This window comes from Budorcas taxicolor, chromosome 3 (assembly GCF_023091745.1).
Source record: "Budorcas taxicolor isolate Tak-1 chromosome 3, Takin1.1, whole genome shotgun sequence".
NCBI classification, from domain to species: domain Eukaryota; kingdom Metazoa; phylum Chordata; class Mammalia; order Artiodactyla; family Bovidae; genus Budorcas; species Budorcas taxicolor.
Window position 1 is genome coordinate 18306245 of NC_068912.1, and position 19984 is coordinate 18326228.

The 19984-nt window shown below is 42.3% G+C and overlaps 1 protein-coding gene across 1 annotated transcript; it reads right to left on the minus strand.

The window, feature by feature from the left end:
• Nucleotides 1–15461: 15461 nt before the first annotated feature.
• Nucleotides 15462–15773, minus strand: LOC128044905 (late cornified envelope protein 1D-like). Its single transcript, XM_052637317.1, has one exon. It carries the CDS (start codon nucleotides 15771–15773, stop codon nucleotides 15462–15464), a length of 312 nt encoding a protein of 103 aa, XP_052493277.1.
• Nucleotides 15774–19984: the final 4211 nt, after the last annotated feature.

Below are 19984 nucleotides of genomic sequence, written 5' to 3' on the forward strand. Positions count from 1 at the left end.
CAGATGACACAACCCTTATGGCAGAAAGTGAAAAGGAACTAAAAAGCCTCTTGATGAAAGTGAAAGTGGAGAGTTACAAAGTTGGCTTAAAGCTCAACATTCAGAAAACGAAGATCATGGCATCCAGTCCCATCACTTCATGGGAAATAGATGGGAAAACAGTGGAAACAGTGTCAGACTTTATATTTGGGGGCTCCAAAATCACTGCAGATGGTGATTTCAGCCAGGAAATTAAAAGATGCTTACTCCTTGGAAGGAAAGTTATGACCAACCTAGATAGCATAATCAAAAGCAAAGACATTACTTTGCTGACTAAGGTCCATCCAGTCAAGGCTATGGTTTTTCCTGTGGTCATGTATGGATGTGAGAGTTGGACTGTGAAGAAGGCTGAGCACCGAAGAATTGATGCTTTTGAACTATGGTGTTGGAGAAGACTCTTGAGAGTCCTTGGACTGCAAAATCCAAGCAGTCCATTCTGAAGGAGATCAGCCCTGGGATTTCTTTGGAAGGAATGATGCTAAAGCTGAAACTCCAATACTTTGGCCACCTCATGCGAAGAGTTGACTCATTGGAAAAGACTCTGATGCTGGGAGGGATTGGGGGCAGGAGGAGAAGGGGACGACAGAGGATGAGATGGCTGGATGGCATCACTGACTCGATGGGCGTGAGTCTGAGTGAACTCCAGGAGATGGTGATGGACAGGGAGGCCTGGCGTGCTGTGATTCATGGGGTCGCAAAGAGTCGGACAAGACTGAGCGACTGAACTGAACTGAAACAGTGTGTCAACAAAATACTATATAAATTAAACAATTAGCACAGGGAATCCAAGTGCTGAATAGGGAAATCTGAATAGGCCAAAATATTAAGGATTACTCTTGTCAAAGGAAATGTGTTTCTGTTAAAACTTTAAAAAAGTCTTTTATGTTTGTTTGTTTATTTGGAGAATGTCTGTTTTCAATAAAGAGCAGAAATAAAAAATAGAAAAAACATATTCTTAGATATTAAGCTTTACACAAACAACTAAACATTAATATTTTGCTTTTTTCCTAGGGAAAAATGAGATTTCATTTCCAGAAATCTCTCACACAAATGTAAATGAATATCTAAAGTAAAAAATATTTTAAAATCTATCAACTAAATATGAAAGTTTAAGCAATGGTATATCAAACTTTCTAAGACACTGCTTTATACAACATAAAGCACATTTTCTCCCTCAAAGAGAGAAAGCATCTAATCTCTTTCTGAGAATATCATTTCATGACAGTAAAGTAGGTAGACGTTTGTCAAGTTTCTCAAAAAGTGTTTCTTTTCACAAGACAGATTTTTTTCTGTAGCTAAGGTAATTTTTTAACATAGTACTCCTTCTTGCTCCCAAACCAAAGCATTCCCCCAAATCATTTTCTTAAATGGAAGCACTTTAATTGATACCAAGATGCAGTTTTCATGGAGGGTCTGAAAGAAAAAAAAACTTCATAATTTCTGGCATTGAATGAACTATTTACAAAACAGAAAAAGACTCACAGGCATAGAAAACAAACTGTGGTCATCGAAAAGGAGAGAGGGTAGATAGAGAAGGGGTAAGTTAGAAGTTTGGGATTAGCAGATGCAAACTACTATACATATAAAATAAACAACACGGATTTACCTTCTAGCATAGGGACCTATATTCAACATCTTGTAATGAGCCATAATGGAAGAGAATATAAAAAAGAATACAATATATATGTATGAAAATGAATCACTTTCTATAGACTTGAAACTAACACAACACTGTAAATCACTATACCTCAAGAAAAAGTTAAAAAGTAGAATTCTAACTTTAAAAATTTATCTTAGAAAAATTACTAATAATCACCAACAACAGAATTTATTTTACTGCTGTTTAAACAGCAAAAGAGTGGAAACACATAAGTGCCAGGTATCAAAGAACTAGTGGCACAAATTTATTTATGGTGTATTCATCCAATAGAGCAAAATAGTGTTTATCAATATTTATGAGATAGAAAGATATTATACATTAAAAAAGGTTGTAAAATATTCTGAAATAATCTTATTTTGTGATTTTTATAAAGTATGGAAATAGATCCAGAAAATTATTGGCAGTGATTATTTTTAGGTGATAAGATTTTTGGTCAGTCTTAATCATCTTCCTTATCTACAATGACATATCTTGCATACATAAAAGTATATATCAGTTGTTTTATGAGAAAACATACACTTAAAATTATAATTATATGTAATTATGTTGTTGATGCTTAGTCGCTAAGTCGTGTCCGACTCTTTGAGACCCCATGGACTGCAGTGTGCCAGGCTTCCCTGTCCTACATAATCTCCCAGAGTTTGCTCAAACTCATGTTCATTGAGTCGGTGATGCTATCTATATGTCTGCTGCTGCTGCTGCTGCTAAGTCGTTTCAGTCGTGTCCAACTCTGTGCAACCCCATAGACGGCAGCCCACGAGGCTCCTCCATCCCTGGGATTCTCCAGGCCAGCACACTGGAGTGGGTTGCCATTTCCTTCTCCAATGCATGAAAGTGAAAAGTGAAGGTGAAGTCACTCAGTCGTGTCCGACTCAGCGACCCCATGGACTGCAGCCTACCAGGCTCCTCTGTCCATGGGATTTTCCAGGCAAGAGTACTGGAGTGGGGTGCCATTGCCTTCTCCATCTATAGATATAGATATTTCACAACAGAGGCAACATTAGGTCCTAGCAATCAGGAAGATGGTTATACTCTGGAAATAAGCATCCTAAGTATAGGAAATGATAGGCTGATATTCTGCTCTGAGCCTGGGCAATCAATATAGCCTACTGAGTTGGGTACCTGATCAAAAAAATATTTTCAGCATCCCCCAGAAAATGAGAATCAGCTAAAGTTTTCACATGAAACTACTATTGATATGCAACATAGTTGCACCTCAAGGCCCTTCAGTCCTCTATACTTTCCCTCAAGTGCTCCCAGTCCCAGACTGTGAGACCCTGAGCTTGGGTACAATCTTTTCCTTGCTGGAGTTTTATATCTTAAGTTCAGCGAATTCAGCCAGTTTGAATTTTCACCAGGAATTGGAGTTACGGACTGCCCCACATTATTGCCAGGTGTGGCAATCCAGCCAAATTGAAAATCATGCCATTAAGAAACACCTCATGTACCTTGCATCTGTCATCTGTGCTGTGTCCTCCCGCTAGAAGATTCTTCCTCCTCATCCCACCCCCAGCATCAAAGCCTGCTTATCTGTTTCATTTTTTTAAGATTTTTTTAAAATGTGGACTATTTTCAAAGTCTTTAATTTGTTACAGTATTGCTTCTGTCTTTTGTTTCTTTTTTCTTTTTTCTTTTTTTCCCAGAAGCATGTGAGATCTTAGCTCCCTAAACCTCCTTGTGTGTGCATGCTCAGTCATGTTCCACTCTGTGGGACCACATGTACTGCAGCCCGCCAGGCTCTTTTGTCCATGGGATTATCCTGGCAAGAATACTAGAGTAGGTTGCAGTTGCCATTTCCTCCTCCAGGGGAGCTTCTGGTCCAGGGGTTGAACCTGCATCTCCTGTGTCTCCTGCACTGCAGGCAGATTCTATTCCATTCAGCCACCGAGGAAGCCCAGGAATAAAACCCACACCCCCTGCATTGAAAGCGAAGTCCCAACCACTGAACCTGGGAAGTCTCAAAGTCTGCTTATCTTTAAGTGGTGGTCGTTTAGTCACTAAGCTGTGTCTGACTTTTGTGACCCCATGGACTGTAGCCTGTCAGGCTCCTCTGTCCATGGGATTCTCCAGGCAAGAATACTGGAGTGGGTTGCTATTTCCAGGGACCTATTTAAATGCTTCCTACCCCAGGAAGCCTGTTCTCTTCTCCCACAAGTGGTGTGCTGGTTTGAATTTTTTCTTCCGAGGCCCAGGAAGCCACCTTAGATTTACACCATCAGGATGAATCTCTCCTTGTTGTACTTGACTTTTCATACTATTTTTCCTCCTTTAAGTTCTTTTAGACACAAAGTAAGAAAAAAATAAGTATGTCAATCAGCTTAAAATTATATTAGTCCACCTATTTCCATCTGGAGTGTGCATTGCTTCTTCCAGTAGACTGTAAGCTTCTCTAGAGCAAAGACAAATCTCCTACTTATATTTGTGAACACAGAGCCCAGTACACAGTAGGTTTTGAACACTTGTTTATTACACTGAAGCCTTCAATGCTAGGATCGGGGGATGACACAGGACAATGGCAGTGAGGATGCTGAGAACTCAGACAGAAGTCTCAAGCCACCTGTCTCTCTTAGGAGAAAAGCAAGAGCGGCCGCTTGCATCAGCAGAGGTGTTAGCATGTCTGAGCGGAAACCCCAAGTGTTTATAGCAGCCATGGCTCCAGAGCAACGGTGTTGGTGCTGAGCTGAAGGGTTGGGTGGAAGACAGAAGCAGAAGTACAGCTTAGCAGAGTGCTCGCCTCCTGAGTGTAGGGGCACCAGGAGCCCAAGTGCAAGGGAGGAGACTGTGCTTCCCGCAGAATGAGTGCAGGAGACCAGAGTGGGCCAGTCACCTTAACACTCCTCAACACTCCTCCTCCTTGATACGGTGGGTTGTGCCACCCCTGAGGCAGCGGGGCTTCCGGAGAGCTCTCCAACAGCCAGCTGAGCTCTGATCCCGGGGCCTTTGGGAATCAGAACCACAGTGCCTTGCATACGGAGGGCAAGGAGCAGAGCAGAAAACTGGGAAAGGAGTCGGGCGTTGGGGAGGGGGGCATCTGAGAGCACTCGGAGACCCCTGATTTTGCTGATTCTGTTGTGACATGGCCTGGCTAGCCTGTGGAAGCTGGAAGAAAAGAGGACATTTGGTTAAATCAGGAACCCAGTGGACCTGGATGTCTGTTTCTCTGTTTCATGACCTGGAGCTGTCACATGGAGGCTAGCATTTACAGCCTGCTAAAATCCACCCCAGGAGGGGAATAATGGATTTGAAAGGGGAGTGAATTGTGGTAAGAACTCTCAGGGGACCCTATGGCAACAATCAAGCAAATCACTTACTATTTATCTTAGACAAAAAAATTTAAAAACAAAAACAAAAACAAACCTGCAACCTAGTTGAGCTGGCAGTCCACATTTCCAAGGTCAATGTCCACAACGGTCAAGGGTTAAGGAGGTCCAAGTCCCTACCCATTCGTTACTCAGTCTTGCTTTACCCTGAAGTTCCTAAGTCTGCATATACCTTCTCTGTTCTTCTAGCTTCTGTGGCTTTCTTCCATGTTAGATCATGTGGGGTCTTTTAAAGGGATCCATTTCCCTTCCCTTCTCCCTGCCCCAAGCCTCTCCTTCCTGGTGTATCTATTCCCTTGGAAGAAACCAGAGAAGGAAGTGGGGCTCCTTTAGTGGCCTCTGAGTGAGGGACCTCCATGTGTCTCCCCACCCAGACGTAGCTTTGCTCAAGAGGAAGATGTGTGGACAACTTACCCCAGGAAGAGTCTGGAGGCCTGTGGGGCTGGGAAGGAAGAGGCTTTTTATACCTACTCCAATTAGAGCCTCCGGGCTACTTGTTATTGGAGGGCAGCCATGGAGTGGTTTATTTATCTGGATGTTTCACAATTCCCAGGGCTGGATTCCTCAGCTACACACACGCAACTGGATGTACGTCAAAGGGATTTGCATGTGAATGAGTGACCAAAGGTTGGGGCTTTCAGATTGGCTTGAGTGGAGGTGTACACTGACCAAGTCTAGATGACATCTCTGGGGGAGTAGAATGGGGACATGACGGTTCTACCTGGGATTGGATGTGGAGGGATCAAGTTCAATACCATCCAAGCATGAGGACGATCCTCCTTGTACACCCTGCTCCTATCACCCATGACTTCCATCATCCAGCTCAATGTCATCACCTCCATGGAGACTTGCCTGGTCTCCCAGCCACATGCAAGCCCTCCACCCTCTGAACTTCATAGATGCCTCTGACAGCCTTTACAGCTGCTCATGGTCAAGATGACCTAAATTCTTGTCCTAACTCCACTATTAAACAGTTTCTTGATGACAGGGACCTTATCTTTACCATATCTGCATTCCTAGAGCCTGATGGTGTCCCTGACATAAAGAGGATACACATAAATATTTGTTAAATGAAATAATCTAAGTGCCATTAGAACAGACTTTGAGTTTGGGGAGAACAAAAGACAGGAGGAAAACAAGATCCTGCTCATGTTTGTTTTGTGGATAAGATCTCAACTACTTGCATTCACATCCTTGCCTAATACTGTTTCATAAAGAGTGCAGAGAACATGGTGGATGGACCTCATCTTATAGAACAGGCCAAAAATAGTGTGAAGAGTAAAACAGTAATACACCCTGCCATCTCTTAAAGGCAAAAAGGGAGCTATTTATGTCATCATCAAGAGAACTTAGGGAAAAGTTGTTCAGAGTGAAAATTTTTTCTTCATCTTTCATGAAAATGTGTTGTCTGTCCTTAGAGTGGGGACACTCTCATCTAAATACAGTCCCTAACTTCTGGATGTGTCCATCTCAGAATTACTGCTGACATGCACAGTTAAGTCAAGGAACATTGAAGTTTCTTGATCTTAGGGGTGATGTTTAGCCTGACTCTGCATTTGCAATGCTTGACACCCAGTAGGGACTCAGGAAACTGTTGAGTAAAAGAAAAAGATGAACAATTAGAGGGGATATTCTGATCAAAGGAGCAGTCTTCAAAGGCTTCAGTCACATAGAGGACAAAAAGTAGGTAGGGTTGAGATGTGGGGTGAGGGATTAGTACCTAACCAGGGTGGTAAACAGGACAAGAATAGGAGCAGCTGCTGGGGCCCCAAGCTCAACAGGTCAAGATTATCAGGGCTTACTTGCTTCATCTGGGAAGGCTCCCTGGAAGAGGCAGCCTTGATGTGTAGCTTGGATGAAAGTAGAGAAAGGTCCTTGTGAGCAGGACAGAGAGAATGATATGAAACCCATCCCATCCCATTAGAACAAGACCCTAGAGAGAGAGCTTCCCAGGTGACACTAGGGGTAAAGAACCCGCCTGCCAATGCAGGTGATTTAAGAAATGCAGGTTCAGTCCCTGGCTCAGGAAGATCCCCTGGAGGAGGGCATGGCAACCCATTCCAGTATTCTTGCCTGGAGAATCCCATGGACAGAGGAGCCTGGAGAGCTGCAGTCCATGGGATTGCAAAGAGTCAGACAGGACTGAGCAACTTTCGATTTCACTAGAGATGAGAGAGCACCTGGTTAATGGGGCCTTGGAGATTAGACCCTTCTTTCCTCACTTCCTCCCTCTCTTCCTCTTTCTCCTTCTCTTACTCTTCTCCTTCCCCTCAGGCATCAGAAAAAACCTGAACTGCGCCTCAGAAAGGCTGCAGACACACCAAGCATTAGCAGGAGGGCAAAGGAACTCTGTCTCAGTTTACCAGTTGTTCCTTATCCCCACTCAGAACCCATCACATAAACCTACGCTCACAAATGAGTTTCCCTGAGGTCAACTAGAATCTGCCCAACACCTACGGCCCCTATGTAAGGGTTAAAGAGTCTTTCTGGGTCTCTGCCCTGGATGAGCTAGGCTTCCTTGATACCTCCCCAGCTCCCTGAGCCACTCCTCATAATAACTGCACATAAGAGTCTCTAGGTCCCATCTTTTTCAGCACAATGAAATTTCATAACATGTAGGATGATACTGAGAGAGTCATTTCCTAGGCAGGTTGATAAGAAGTCTAGGGGTCCCCAAGGAGAGAGGGGTCTGGAATTCTCAAGGAGGAGGAAAGGACAAACTTTTTTGTCTCTCTACATTCCTTAGGATTATATAACAATAATGTATCCTGGTTGAGGACAGTCTCTGGAAAAAACCTTCTGGCTAATCCTGTAATCTTAAAATGTAAATTATGGCAGTAGGTCTAGTGAGGTCTTTACAACCTCCAGACATTCTTTTGATTCACTGTAATAACTAATTAGAGAGTATATAATTCCATTGCTAATACTAGCAAGGGGGTACTCTTTCTGCCCCCTTCTGAGGCCTATGTCAGAAGTTTTCTCTATCTCCTTTATACTTTAATAAAACTTTATTATACAAAGCTCTGAGCAATCAAGCCCCGTTTCTGGCCCGAGATTGAATTCTTCTCCTCTGGAGGCCAAGAATCCCAGTGTCTTCTCGTGTTTCAGCAACAACCTTTCAGTACTGGGGATTGACACCACCAGAATTGTCCTTTTCAATGGAGGAGATTAGCATCTAGCTTTGCTCATCCCCTAAACGGAGCTTGCTTGAGGCCAGCAGAGCTGTCTCATCCTCCAACTAGACTTATAATTCCAGTCAGTTCCAGGTCAGGACTCCAGAAAGTTAATGTTCTCCTTCTCTTTTCCTGGTTCAGATTGTATTTATGCGTTTGATATTTATTAAGACCTGAAGCCAAATCTGGCCTCTGTTCAGTTCAGTTCAGTCACTCAGTCGTGTCCTACGCTTTGTGACCCCATGAATTGCAGCACGCCAGGCCTCCCTGTTCATCACCAACTCCTGGAGTTCACTCAGACTCATGTCCATTGAGTCGGTGATGCCATCCAGCCAACTCATCCTTTGTCGTCCCCTTCTCCTTCTGCCTCCAATCCCTCCCAGCATCAGAGTCTTTTCAAATGAGTCAGCTCTTTGCATCAGGTGGCCAAAGTACTGGAGTTTCAGCTTTAGCATCAGTCCTTCCAGTGAACACCCAGGACTGATGTCCTTTAGGATGGACTGGTTGGATCTCCTTGCAGCCCAAGGGACTCTCAAGAGTCTTCTCCAACATCACAGTTCAAAAGCATCAATTCTTCAGCGTTCAGCTTTCTTCACAGTCCACCTCTCACATCCATCACATCTGGCCTCTGTACCCCAAGACAAAATTAAATCTCAGAGACAAGTTTGGGATGAAGTAGAACAGAATTTTCTTAATTTTGGCTTTTCTTTAGTTTTGGCAGGCAAAGGGGGCCACAGTGGGCTAATGCCCTTATAACTGTGTGTCTCCACTTGAAGAGTATAGTGAGTTTTATGGTAATGGTTCAGAGAGGGAGTGAACATTTTGTCAATATTCTTCTGATTGTTTGGTGGGGGAGTGGTAAGTGGGAGTCAGCATCATCAACCTTCAGGTTCCAACTGGTCTGGGGTCTTCATGCTTGTGGACAGCACACCATCATTAATCTTCATTAATTTCTCCCACCTGGGGGGTATGAGTATCTGCAAAACAGCTCGAGGATATTGTTTTGTGTACACCTTGATGGGGAGTCAGGACCTTGCCCCAGGGCTGCACTACTGTTTCTCTTGACTGTTTGCTTCTCCTTGTCTCTCATCCTTCCCTTCCCTGATCAACAATTGCTTGAATCTGCACGTTGGAACTCAGGGAAGGTCATGCAGGCTAAATGAAGGCTATTTCCTGTAATCAAAGAAATGGGGGACACAGAAAGGCTTTGTGCCCAGGAGCCCCTCAGGGCCTTGCTTGGTATCAGCACCTACTATATTCTGGATACAAACAGAATATGAGTCCCATCTTATTCTTCAAAGTTTTCACACTAAAGATAATATAGACACATTGGTATCCAACACAAGACAGTAAGTGAGAGATGGACAAACAGAGAGAGGCAGGTGAATTCTGGTTATGAGTTGAGAATAGAAATGCACCATGTTAGAGTGATAGTATTTGGAGTAATGTGGTTCCCCTATTGGCATCCAGCCTTGTCTGGGGTCAGGACAACCTGTTGCTGAGAATTACCCATTCCCTTCTCACTCTTTAACCCTATCTGTGACTCTTTCTCTGAGCAATAGACATTTCCTTTCTCCCTACCTCCCTTCTTCTCTTCTTCACTCTCTCTTTCCCCTTTTTCTTTCTTTCCTATCCTTTCTTTTTCTTTCTTTCTCCCTCTCTTCCTCCCTCCCTCCCTCCCTCTCTACTTTCCTTTATTCCTTTCTATCTTTCTTTCTGCCTTTTTCTTTTGTTATGAATCCTTTTCTGAGAGTACCTTTTCTTTAATGGGCTCCCTGACAATACCTGATCAAGAAAATCTTCAGAACAGTTATTGCTTGCCATGCATACAACTTATCACACACAATTGCTTTTATGTGAGAGTGTAAACATTTCAAGCAAGGGCTGTTGACTTAAAATATAGTCACAACCTAAAAGTTGAGAGTTATGTTTTATTTGATGGGAATTTTTCAGACTTCAAGCTCAAGAGATAGCATCTCAAGTAACCCCGAGAGAACTACTCCAAGGAGATGGGAGGAGGAGTCAGGTTGCCTAGAAGTTTGCAACAAAAGACAGATAGTCTGAACATCAGGAGTATTTTGTGAATTAAAGAAAACCAGATATCCTAAGTTAAGGAATTAGCACTTTTCTATGTATGGGAATATGCAAGAGTCTGGGCTCACTGAAACCATTTCTTTCATATGCATCTCAGCCATCTGGGGCCAGCATCCTGTGTTTTTCACATCCTGAGTTCCTCAGTGCTCATAGCAGGGAGTAGCTACAGTCTAATGGCTGCTGGTTTGCACAGGTATTCTTCTCCTTCCTGAATGCTCTTAGGGCTCAGGAATTCACATTTGCAGGACTGGTATGGCTGATGAATGTGAAATCCTTGTTTACTGATATGGCAGGAAATACTCCATTTCTCAGAGCTATGTCTCATACATCTTCTATCTCCTTTCAGGGTGCACAATGGTTAATTGCCATACTAGTTGAATAACTAGTTTCAAAAAATTCCTATCACAAACTTTTGCCAAAAGAAAAACAAAAAAACATTTATCCAGAATGCTTTTCAAATATTATGTCCTAAGTTGATTAATTTCAGGTGAATATGAACTCAGCCATGGCAAGATCAGACACAGTGAGGTGGGGTTGTCTACATCACACCATGGACACCTCAACTACATTTCCTGAATACTGTGATATTTTTGCTTAGAATGTGTCAGCAAATATAGTTTAGAGGGAGTGTTCAGGACATCTATCCTATGGCTCTCAGAGTTACTTCTTATTTCAGAGCCCATCCATGTTCTTTTTTACTAGAAAGAAAGGCTGAGATTTTCTGGTCCTAGAGTTTTCCTCCAAGTAGGACCATAGCCAAATCACCAATTATGCTCACTTGTACACAAGGCTATAATGTTATGAAGATTAGCTAGTTAAAGGAGACCATAGGGTTTAAGGTGATGGAATTCCAGTTGAGCTATTTCAAATCCTGGAATATGATGATGTGAAAGTGCTTCGCTCAATATGCCAGCCAATTTGGAAAACTCAGTAGTGGCCATAGGACTGGAAAAGGTCAGTTTTCATTCCAATCCTAAAGAAAGGCAATGACAAAGAATGCTCAAACTACTGCACAATTGCACTCATCTCACATGCTAGTAAAGTAATGCTCAAAATTCTCCAAGCCAGGCTTCAGCAATACGTGGATCATGAACTTCCAGATGTTCAAGCTGGTTTTAGAAAAGGCAGAGGAACCAGAGATCAAACTGCCATCTGCTGGATCATCGAAAAAGGAAGAGAGTTCCAGAAAAACATCTATTTCTGCTTTATTGACTATGCCAAAGCCTTTGACTGTGTGGATCACAAGAAACTGTGGAAAATTCTGAAAGAGATGGGAATACCAGACCACCTGACCTGTCTCTTAAGAAACCTGTATGCGGGTCAGGAAGCAACAGTTAGAACTGGACATGGAACAACAGACTGGTTCCAAATAGGAAAAGGGGTACGTCAAGGCTGTACATTGTCACCCTGCTTGTTTAACTTATATGCAGACTAATGCTGGGCTAGAGGAAGCACAAGCTGGAATCAAGATCGCCAGAAGAAATATCAATAACCTCAGATATGCAGATGACACCATCCGTATGGCAGAAAGTGAATAAGAACTAAAGAGCCTCTTTATGAAAGTGAAAGAGGAGAGTGAAAAAGTTGGCTTAAAGCTCAACATTCAGAAAACTAAGATCACAGCATCCGGTCCCATCACTTCATGGCAGATAGATGGGGAAACAGTGGAAACAGTGGCTAGCTTTATTTTTCTGGGCTTTGAAATCACTGCAGATGGTGATTGCAGCCATGAAATTAAAAGACACTTACTCCTTGGAAGGAAAGTTATGACCAACGTAAACAGCATATCCAAAAGCAGAGACATTACTGTGCCAACAAAGGTCCGTCTAGTCAAGGCTATGGTTTTTCCTGTGGTCATGTATGGATGTGAGAGTTGGACTGTGAAGAAGGCTGAGCATTGAAGAATTGATGCTTTTGAACTGTGGGGTTGGAGAAGACTCTTGAGAGTCTCTTGGACTGCAAGGAGATCCAACCAGTCCATTCTAAAGGAGATCAGCCCTGGGATTTCTTTGGAAGGACTGATGGTAAAGCTGAAACTCCAGTACTTTGGCCACCTCATGCAAAGAGTTGACTCTTTGAAAAAGACTCTGATGCTGGGAGGGATATGGGGCAGGAGGAGAAGGGGATGACAGAGGATGAGATGGCTGGATGGCATCACTGACTCGACGGACATGAGTTTGAGTGAACTCCGGGAGTTGGTGATGGACAGAGAGACCTTGTGTGCTGTAATTCATGGGGTCTCAAAGAGTCAGACAGAACTGAGCAACTGAATTGAACTGAAATGAACTGAAAGGGTCTAAATGCTTGGTTTCAATTTTAGTAGAAGAAATTATCAGCATAAAGTGAACTTAGTGTAAGCTTTCCTTCACCAGAGGGGTCAGTCTCTTTTTTTCTCCTCTCACCACCCAAGAAAGAAAAGAAAAGCTCCTGAGATTTAGAGAAAAAGAATTAAAACAGTGCTTAGAGGATAGACTGTTTAAACTCCTCATAAAATAACTTTTAAAGAATTAATTATTAAAGAAATATACAAATACTTAAAATCTTGAGACACAGTCTTTTTAAACCTCAAAGGAAACCTAAATCAGATTAAACAAAAGACCTTAAAGGAAGGCTTCCAGAGTGATAGCATGAAGAGCTCCATGGACCTTCTCCCCCAGAAAAATATCTGTAATTGTTGAAAATTACTTTAAAAAAGTATTTAAAGTCTATGTAAATTGTCCTAGAGACATACAACAAATGCAGAAACTTTTACTCAAGTGTGTGAGTGCATGCTTAGCCACTCAATTGTGTCCAACTCTTTGCAACCCATTGGATTGTAGCATGCCAGGCTCCTCCGTCTATGGGATTTTTCAGGCAAGAATACTGGAGTGCATTGCCGTTTCCTTCTGCAGGGGATCTTCCCAACCCAGGGATTGAACTTGCGTCTTCTGTGTTACCCCCATGTCTCCTGCATTGCAGGTGGATTCTTTACCTGCTGAGCCATCTGGGAAGCAAGAAAATCTACTAAATCTCAGTCACAAAAAAAAAAAAAAAAATCTATGACCCTAGAGTGCACCTGGTCTTAACTGGAATATTACACCTCTCAGAGAAATAGGATCCTTTTGTTTAAGAATTCCAGTTTAGATAACATGGTAATCACGTGTCCCTTTGGTCACTGATAAGCTCTGTGCTTATTAGTATGCTAGCTAAGAGTTGGATACGACTGAGCGACTTCACTTTCACTTTTCACTTTCATGCATTGGAGAAGGAAATGGCAACCCACTACAATGTTCTTGCCTGGAGAATCCCAGGGACGGGGGAGCCTGGTGGGCTGCAGTCTATGGGGTCACACAGAGTTGGACATGACTGAAGCGACTTAGCAGCAGCAGCAGCAGCTGGCTTTATTGGAGGGGTCCCACCAATATGTGTAATGTTTGACTTCTCTCATTACTGAAACCAATGGGGATGCATCCCTCTTCTAAGTTTCGTGGACTATCCAAAGAGGAAGCACATGCTGAGGATTAGTGTATTGAATGACTCCTCCCTGGACTTTGAATCTTAAGTGACAGACTAAAGACATAGGGACATCTAGAGGTCATGTTAATTACAGCAATTGAGAGGCGTGAGTCATATTATTCTTGTGATATGTTCCTACTGTCTACTCTACCAGACACTTGTTGTCTTTTAACGAATTAAAATACAAATTCAAGGTATTGGCTATTTATCCAGCTGATAATAAGACTATTGAGAGACAATAAACTAAAAGTTAAAAATTATTAAATCTCATGTGAAATTTGTAATTGTAAAAAAATTTAATGAAAATGCAAGATTTCCTTACAAAATTTAGAGTTGAAATATTTGACCTGAAAAATTGGACTTGGGCCTCAAGGAGAGAAAAGGGAGACTTGAATGCTTTTGAAAAAGTCCCCAATTCCTCTTATAGGCATTTTAAATTTTGTGATCTATGCTGCATGCTATATGCATGCTCCTAGTTAGAATTAGCTAAGATTCCTGGTTTATTTGCAGAAAGTTCATATTTAACTTTCTAAACAAATGTTTTGGTTAAAGGAGAAAGGAAAGTTGGTGGTGAGTTGGGGTAGTATCACAAAGGGTAGGAGGAAGAGACCAGTGGCGGGATAGAATACGTATCTGTCAAGTCTGTCTTGCTCCAGGGACCATTGGACCCAGAAGAAAACCTACAGTCCAAAGTTTCATCCTCATGAGAGACATAAGGACATTGTGCTTAAGCAGAGCTGCCTGGAATTCATCTGAGAAATGGTGCCAAAGTAAGAGGCAGGCTTCTCTGGTGTTGGAGAATGGCATTCTATCATGTATACTATCATGTAAGAATTGAATCGCTAGTCTATGTCTGACGCAGGATACAGCATGCTTGGGGCTGGTGCATGGGGACGACCCACAGAGATGTTATGGGGAGGGAGGTGGGAGGGGGGTTCATGTTTGGGAACACATGTAAGAATTAAAGATTTTAAAATTAAAAAAAAAAATCCCAACTCACCCATATTTTGTATATTAGAGAGAGAAAAAAAAAAAAAAAGAATCTGCCTGAAATGTAGGAGATGCTGGTTTGATCCCTCGGTCAGGAAGACCCTTGGAGGAGGGCACCAGCCACCTACTCCAGTATTCTTGTCTGGAGAATCCCAAGGACAGAGGAGCCTGGTGGGCTAGAGTCCATAGGCTCACAAAGAGTCAGATGTAACTGAAGCAACTGAGCAGGCACACACAAGTAAGAGGCAAGGCCATTTTTCTTGCCCTGCTTCCCATTCTCAACCATATCATCCAGCACATATTTGATTTCCAAGGTATCAAGCAGCAAGAGAATGGATGACAATGAAAAGAATACTGGGGCACAAGCAGGCAAAGAAGAGTCCAGAACAAAATGGTGAGCAGATTTCTTGTTTTATTGTTTCATTTGAGGCCGCAGATGCAAGGAGATTAGCTGGGGAGTGAGTTAGAGTCTGTGGTTTGGGGATTCCAGGGAAGACAGCCCAACTGCTGTCAAAAGTCAGCAGACAGATTCTTGGGAGCAGATTCAGGTTTCCGGATCCCAGGACAGAGTCACTCCAGCCCAGAGTTCAGACCTCACCTGGGACCTCTCAGGCAATCCCAGGAGGAGGAGGAGGAAGTGTTTGTCCATCTGTCATCCCCAGGTCGGCTCCTCTTGGCTCAGTGTCCACTTCAGCAGCAGCCGCCTCCAGAGGACTGACCACTCCCCCCTCCACAGCACCCGGAGCCCCCTGAGGGCTGGCTGCAGCAGTCAGACCTCTGGGGTCTGCAGTGGTGGGACCTGCGGCGCCTGTGATGGCTCAGGCAGCAGCCCCCAGACCCGGAGCTGCAGCAGCCGCCGGAGCTGGAGCCGCAGCAGCCCCCGGAGCTGACGCCACAGCAAGAGGAGACTGGGGGGCACTTTGGGGGGCATTTAGGGGTGGGGCACTTGGGGGCACACTTGGGAGGAGGCTGGCACTGCTGCTGGTTCTGCTGGCAGGACATCTTCGTGGGTGTGTTCAGGAGCTGAGGGAGAGTCAGAGAACAGGTCAGACCAGCACACAGAGACCTCCTTTATGGACTTCCACCATCTTGTCTTTCCCCCACATTCTAAAAGCCTGGTCAAGTAACTCGTGGAGAAATTATCTCTAAAATATAGTTTTTCAAGTGCTTTTCACTATCATTTGAAATTTGGGAGCTTTTCATAAAACAGACATAGGTTGTCTTCTTTCAACAAAGCAAGACATAGAAGTCAACTAACTAAATTGACAAACTTGCCCAAAGTTAAGTTCCTTTCTTTGGAGAAGGTAAAATTGACCTTCACAAAGTCTGACTCAAGCTCACTCTACACCACTTAGAATTCTGATAATGTCCAGTCTAGGAGACAGTTTAGAGCAGCAGTACTCTCTGCTAAGGAAGAACTAAAGATTCCCTTCTGGAGGAACTTCCCAGATAGCTTTCCAGAGACACATGTTATTATCAGATCATATATCATATATAATTTCATAATTATGCATATGTATTTGGGTTAATCAGTCCATGTGTTGGCCCTTTGCAATTCTGTTTATATATCATCTATCTATATCTGTATTTATCTATGTATATGCTTGGCTTCCCAGGTGGCCCTGGTGGTAAAGAATTCCCGACCAATTCAGTAGACATTAAGAGGAGCAGGTTTGATCCCTGAGCAGGGAAGATCCCCTGGAAGAAGAAATGATAAATCACCCCAGTGTCCTTGCCTGGAAAATCCCATGGACAGAAAAGCCTGGTAGGCTCAAATCTATAGGGTCGAAAGAGTCAGACCTGACTAAAGCGACTTAGCACACATAGCACACATGCTTGTATATATATATGTATACATGTGATATATACATATACATACCTATATATGCAAGCATATATGTATATCTCTATATATACATATATAAAATGGAGTTACTAAATCATTTTAGAGAGAAGTGAGCTCCAAACCTAATCAAGTTGGATGTGAAACTAGGTTTTCTGGTCTAGTGAAACTAGGCTTGGTTATGCACTCTTTACACACACAACCCCTTCCAATTTTTACATCTTAGCAGGTGAATTTCAACTTGTTAATCATTATTCAACTCAGGAGCTTCTGGTACTGATGCCAGGCAGCACTCCTGACCAAGTAAGTGACACTTGGTGAGGGTGAGGCCCTTGGATCTCTGTTTTTATCTAACCCCCAATACGCTGCCCCTGGTCTCCATTGTTTGAAAAATCACTCTGACCCTAGTAGAGGCTTTGGAGCAGAAACACAGCTGGCTTCTCCAAGGTAATAGCTTCCTTATGAAAGTAATGACTTATCTAAAACCTGAGAAACTCAAAAAGATACAGAACTAACTTAGAGCGCAGAGCATAGACACACAAATGCCATCTCCTGCCTCACAGCTCATCCGTCATCAGGTTTCTAGATTTTTGCTCCCTCTCGGGATCCACCCTCATCCTTGCCATCCCCAAGGCCCTGCCCCCGGCCCTCCCCTCTGGTCTGAACATCCTCTGTGGAAGGCCCTGCTCTGGCTCCCAGTGGGCACTTACCAGTGTCCAAGCAGCACAGGGTCTGTCAACACCTCAGGAGAGGAGTGGATGGAGGTGCTCTGTCCCTAAGGCCTTTTATCCTGGTCTTGGGCCCTTCCCTCAGGTGTGAGGCATGATCTGGGCATGAGAGGACCGCCTCCTGCCAGCCACATGGCTCCTGTGACAAGTGATGACCGGTAGCTCCTTCCTGCCTCCCTCATCAATGGAGCTCAGAAAAGTTGCTCCCAGTTAAAAATATGGTCAACAGAAATAGGATTGAATTCCTCCCATCATCTGCCACCTTATTATCCTTAGTGGTACCTGCCTTTCAATCTCTGTCTTGGAGCTTGGTCCTCCATACCTTCCTGGTTTTCCTCCTATGACCGGAATTCATTAGCTCCAGACCTTCTCATTTGCACAGAAAAATGCTGATGTCTCCAGGGTTTTCACTGTGCTATTGGGAGTGAATGTACCTGTGTACACCTGTGTGTCTATGTCTGCACTTGTTTTCTAAGTGTGGTGTGTGTATTCGGTGTATGTTTTGTGGAGCTCACATTCCAAAATAGATTTACCTCTTAAAATCAACTTGAGCTTGGAAAAATTACTAAGAAGTTAGGTTTATGTCTCTGGAACCAGACTTCCTGAGCATGAATTCTAGCTCCAACACTTACTATTTAGATATAATAACTTAGGGCAAATTGTTTAGCTTCTCTGCCTTTGTTTCCTTATCAATATAGTGATTTTAATAACTTCTACTTCATGAGTTTCTTAGAAGAATAAAGAAGATAACATATGTAAAGCTCATAGAACTTTGCCTTGCACATTTCATACACACCAAAAGCTATCATCATAGTTATCATCAACATCATTTTCCTTAATTACCTTCTTAGATGCATGCTTTGGCAATCAATAGATATTCCTGTCAAGTATGAAGCCAACATTTGCATAAGACTTTAGAGTTTCCAAATAGTTTTCTCATATGTCCATTAGCATAAGGCCTGGAGCATGCAGACATATGTATCCTATGCAGACATAGGATACATCACTCTGTAATAGTCTGGCCCTATGCTGCCTGAGTATGACTCTTAGCTTCCTGCTCAGGTTGTTACTCATAAGGGAATGATTGTAGTATCAATTCCTTGGCTCTCACACAGAAGTCTTACTCAGGAGCGGAGCACTGATACTTAAAGTAATTGGCCTGAGGATTCGTATGGTCCCTACCTCTAAAGATGTGGTGCCCAAGCCATCAATCAATCTGGTTTAGACCTGAGTGATAAGCAGATTTGAAACCTCATGAGGATTGGTTTGTTTATCTTGACTGTGTGATGTTGATGGAGTTCAATTCGATAAGAATGTTTTTATTAAGCAACTGATTGACTTTCTCAGCCTTCTGTTGTCAAGGGATTGGGAGTAAACATGACTGAGTTTTAGATGCAAATAAAAGGCAGATCAAAAGTAATGCAATATGTTTCACTTTGAAAAGTTACAGAAATAACTCTAATAATTTCTCTTCCAATTTATTTTGACTAAGTACAACTATAATCTAGTAATTAACAAATTCTTGAAAGTGTTCAATTTTTCTAGAACCACCCTGAACTTCACACTGAGGGTTATTTTACTTTTATTCACTAGAACCAGTGTCATGTATGTTTATGCATTATTTTTTCACCCAACAATCTTTTCTTGTAACATACATAGTTAAATCATAGTCAAAATAACAAATAAAAATATAGTTGATGGGTTTTTTATGCCTGGTAGTCCCCAAAGCCATGATATTAAAGGAACTATGATGTTTACCCATTTCTAAATAAAACTATTTATATGAAAAAGAGCAACATTTAAGCAAATTTATAACTAACTGAGAAGAAAATTACAATATATATTCCAGGAATAAGACTAAAACAGTTGGTATGCAACTATATTTTACAAATTAATAAGGAAAAAATTCCAGTGAAAATAATAGTGAAAAGAGATAAATAGGCAATACAAAATGTTAGATTTGTATATGACTAGTAAACGAATGAGGGCTTCCCAGGTGGCGCTAGTGGAAGAACCCGCCTGCCAATGCAGGAGATGTAAGAGATACAGGTTCAATCCCTGGGTTGGGAAGATCCCCTGCAGAAGGAAATGGCAACCCACTCCAGTCTTCTTGTCTGGAGAATCCTATGGAAAGAGAAGCCTGGTGGGCTACAGACCACTGGGTTGCAAAGAGTCAGACACAACTGAAGTGACTTAGCACACACAAATGAATGAAAAGCTAGGAAAAGAGACATCTTTTATCTTCTCCTATCAAGTACATTTCTTCATGTCGAATAGGCAAAGATTTAAAAATTTTATAAAATAAGTGTAAATGTGGAGGGAAAAAGCCACTGTAAATGGAACATGAGAATTACATTTCTGAAAGGCAAATTGGTGGTCAATTCATTCAGATTAATTTATTGATAAGTAAAATAATTTAGAATGTATATATATTTTGATTAAACAATTCCAATTTGGGAGTTTTATTCTGTGGATCTTACCACACAAATGTGAAAATCTGAATATTCAGTGATATAAACTGATATTTATAAGAGAAATTGGGACTATATTAATATCTGTAATAAATTTTGACACATACATGTAAATACATAAACAGTGATTAAAATTATTTATGGTTCTATGTTTAGGCATGAACAGATATT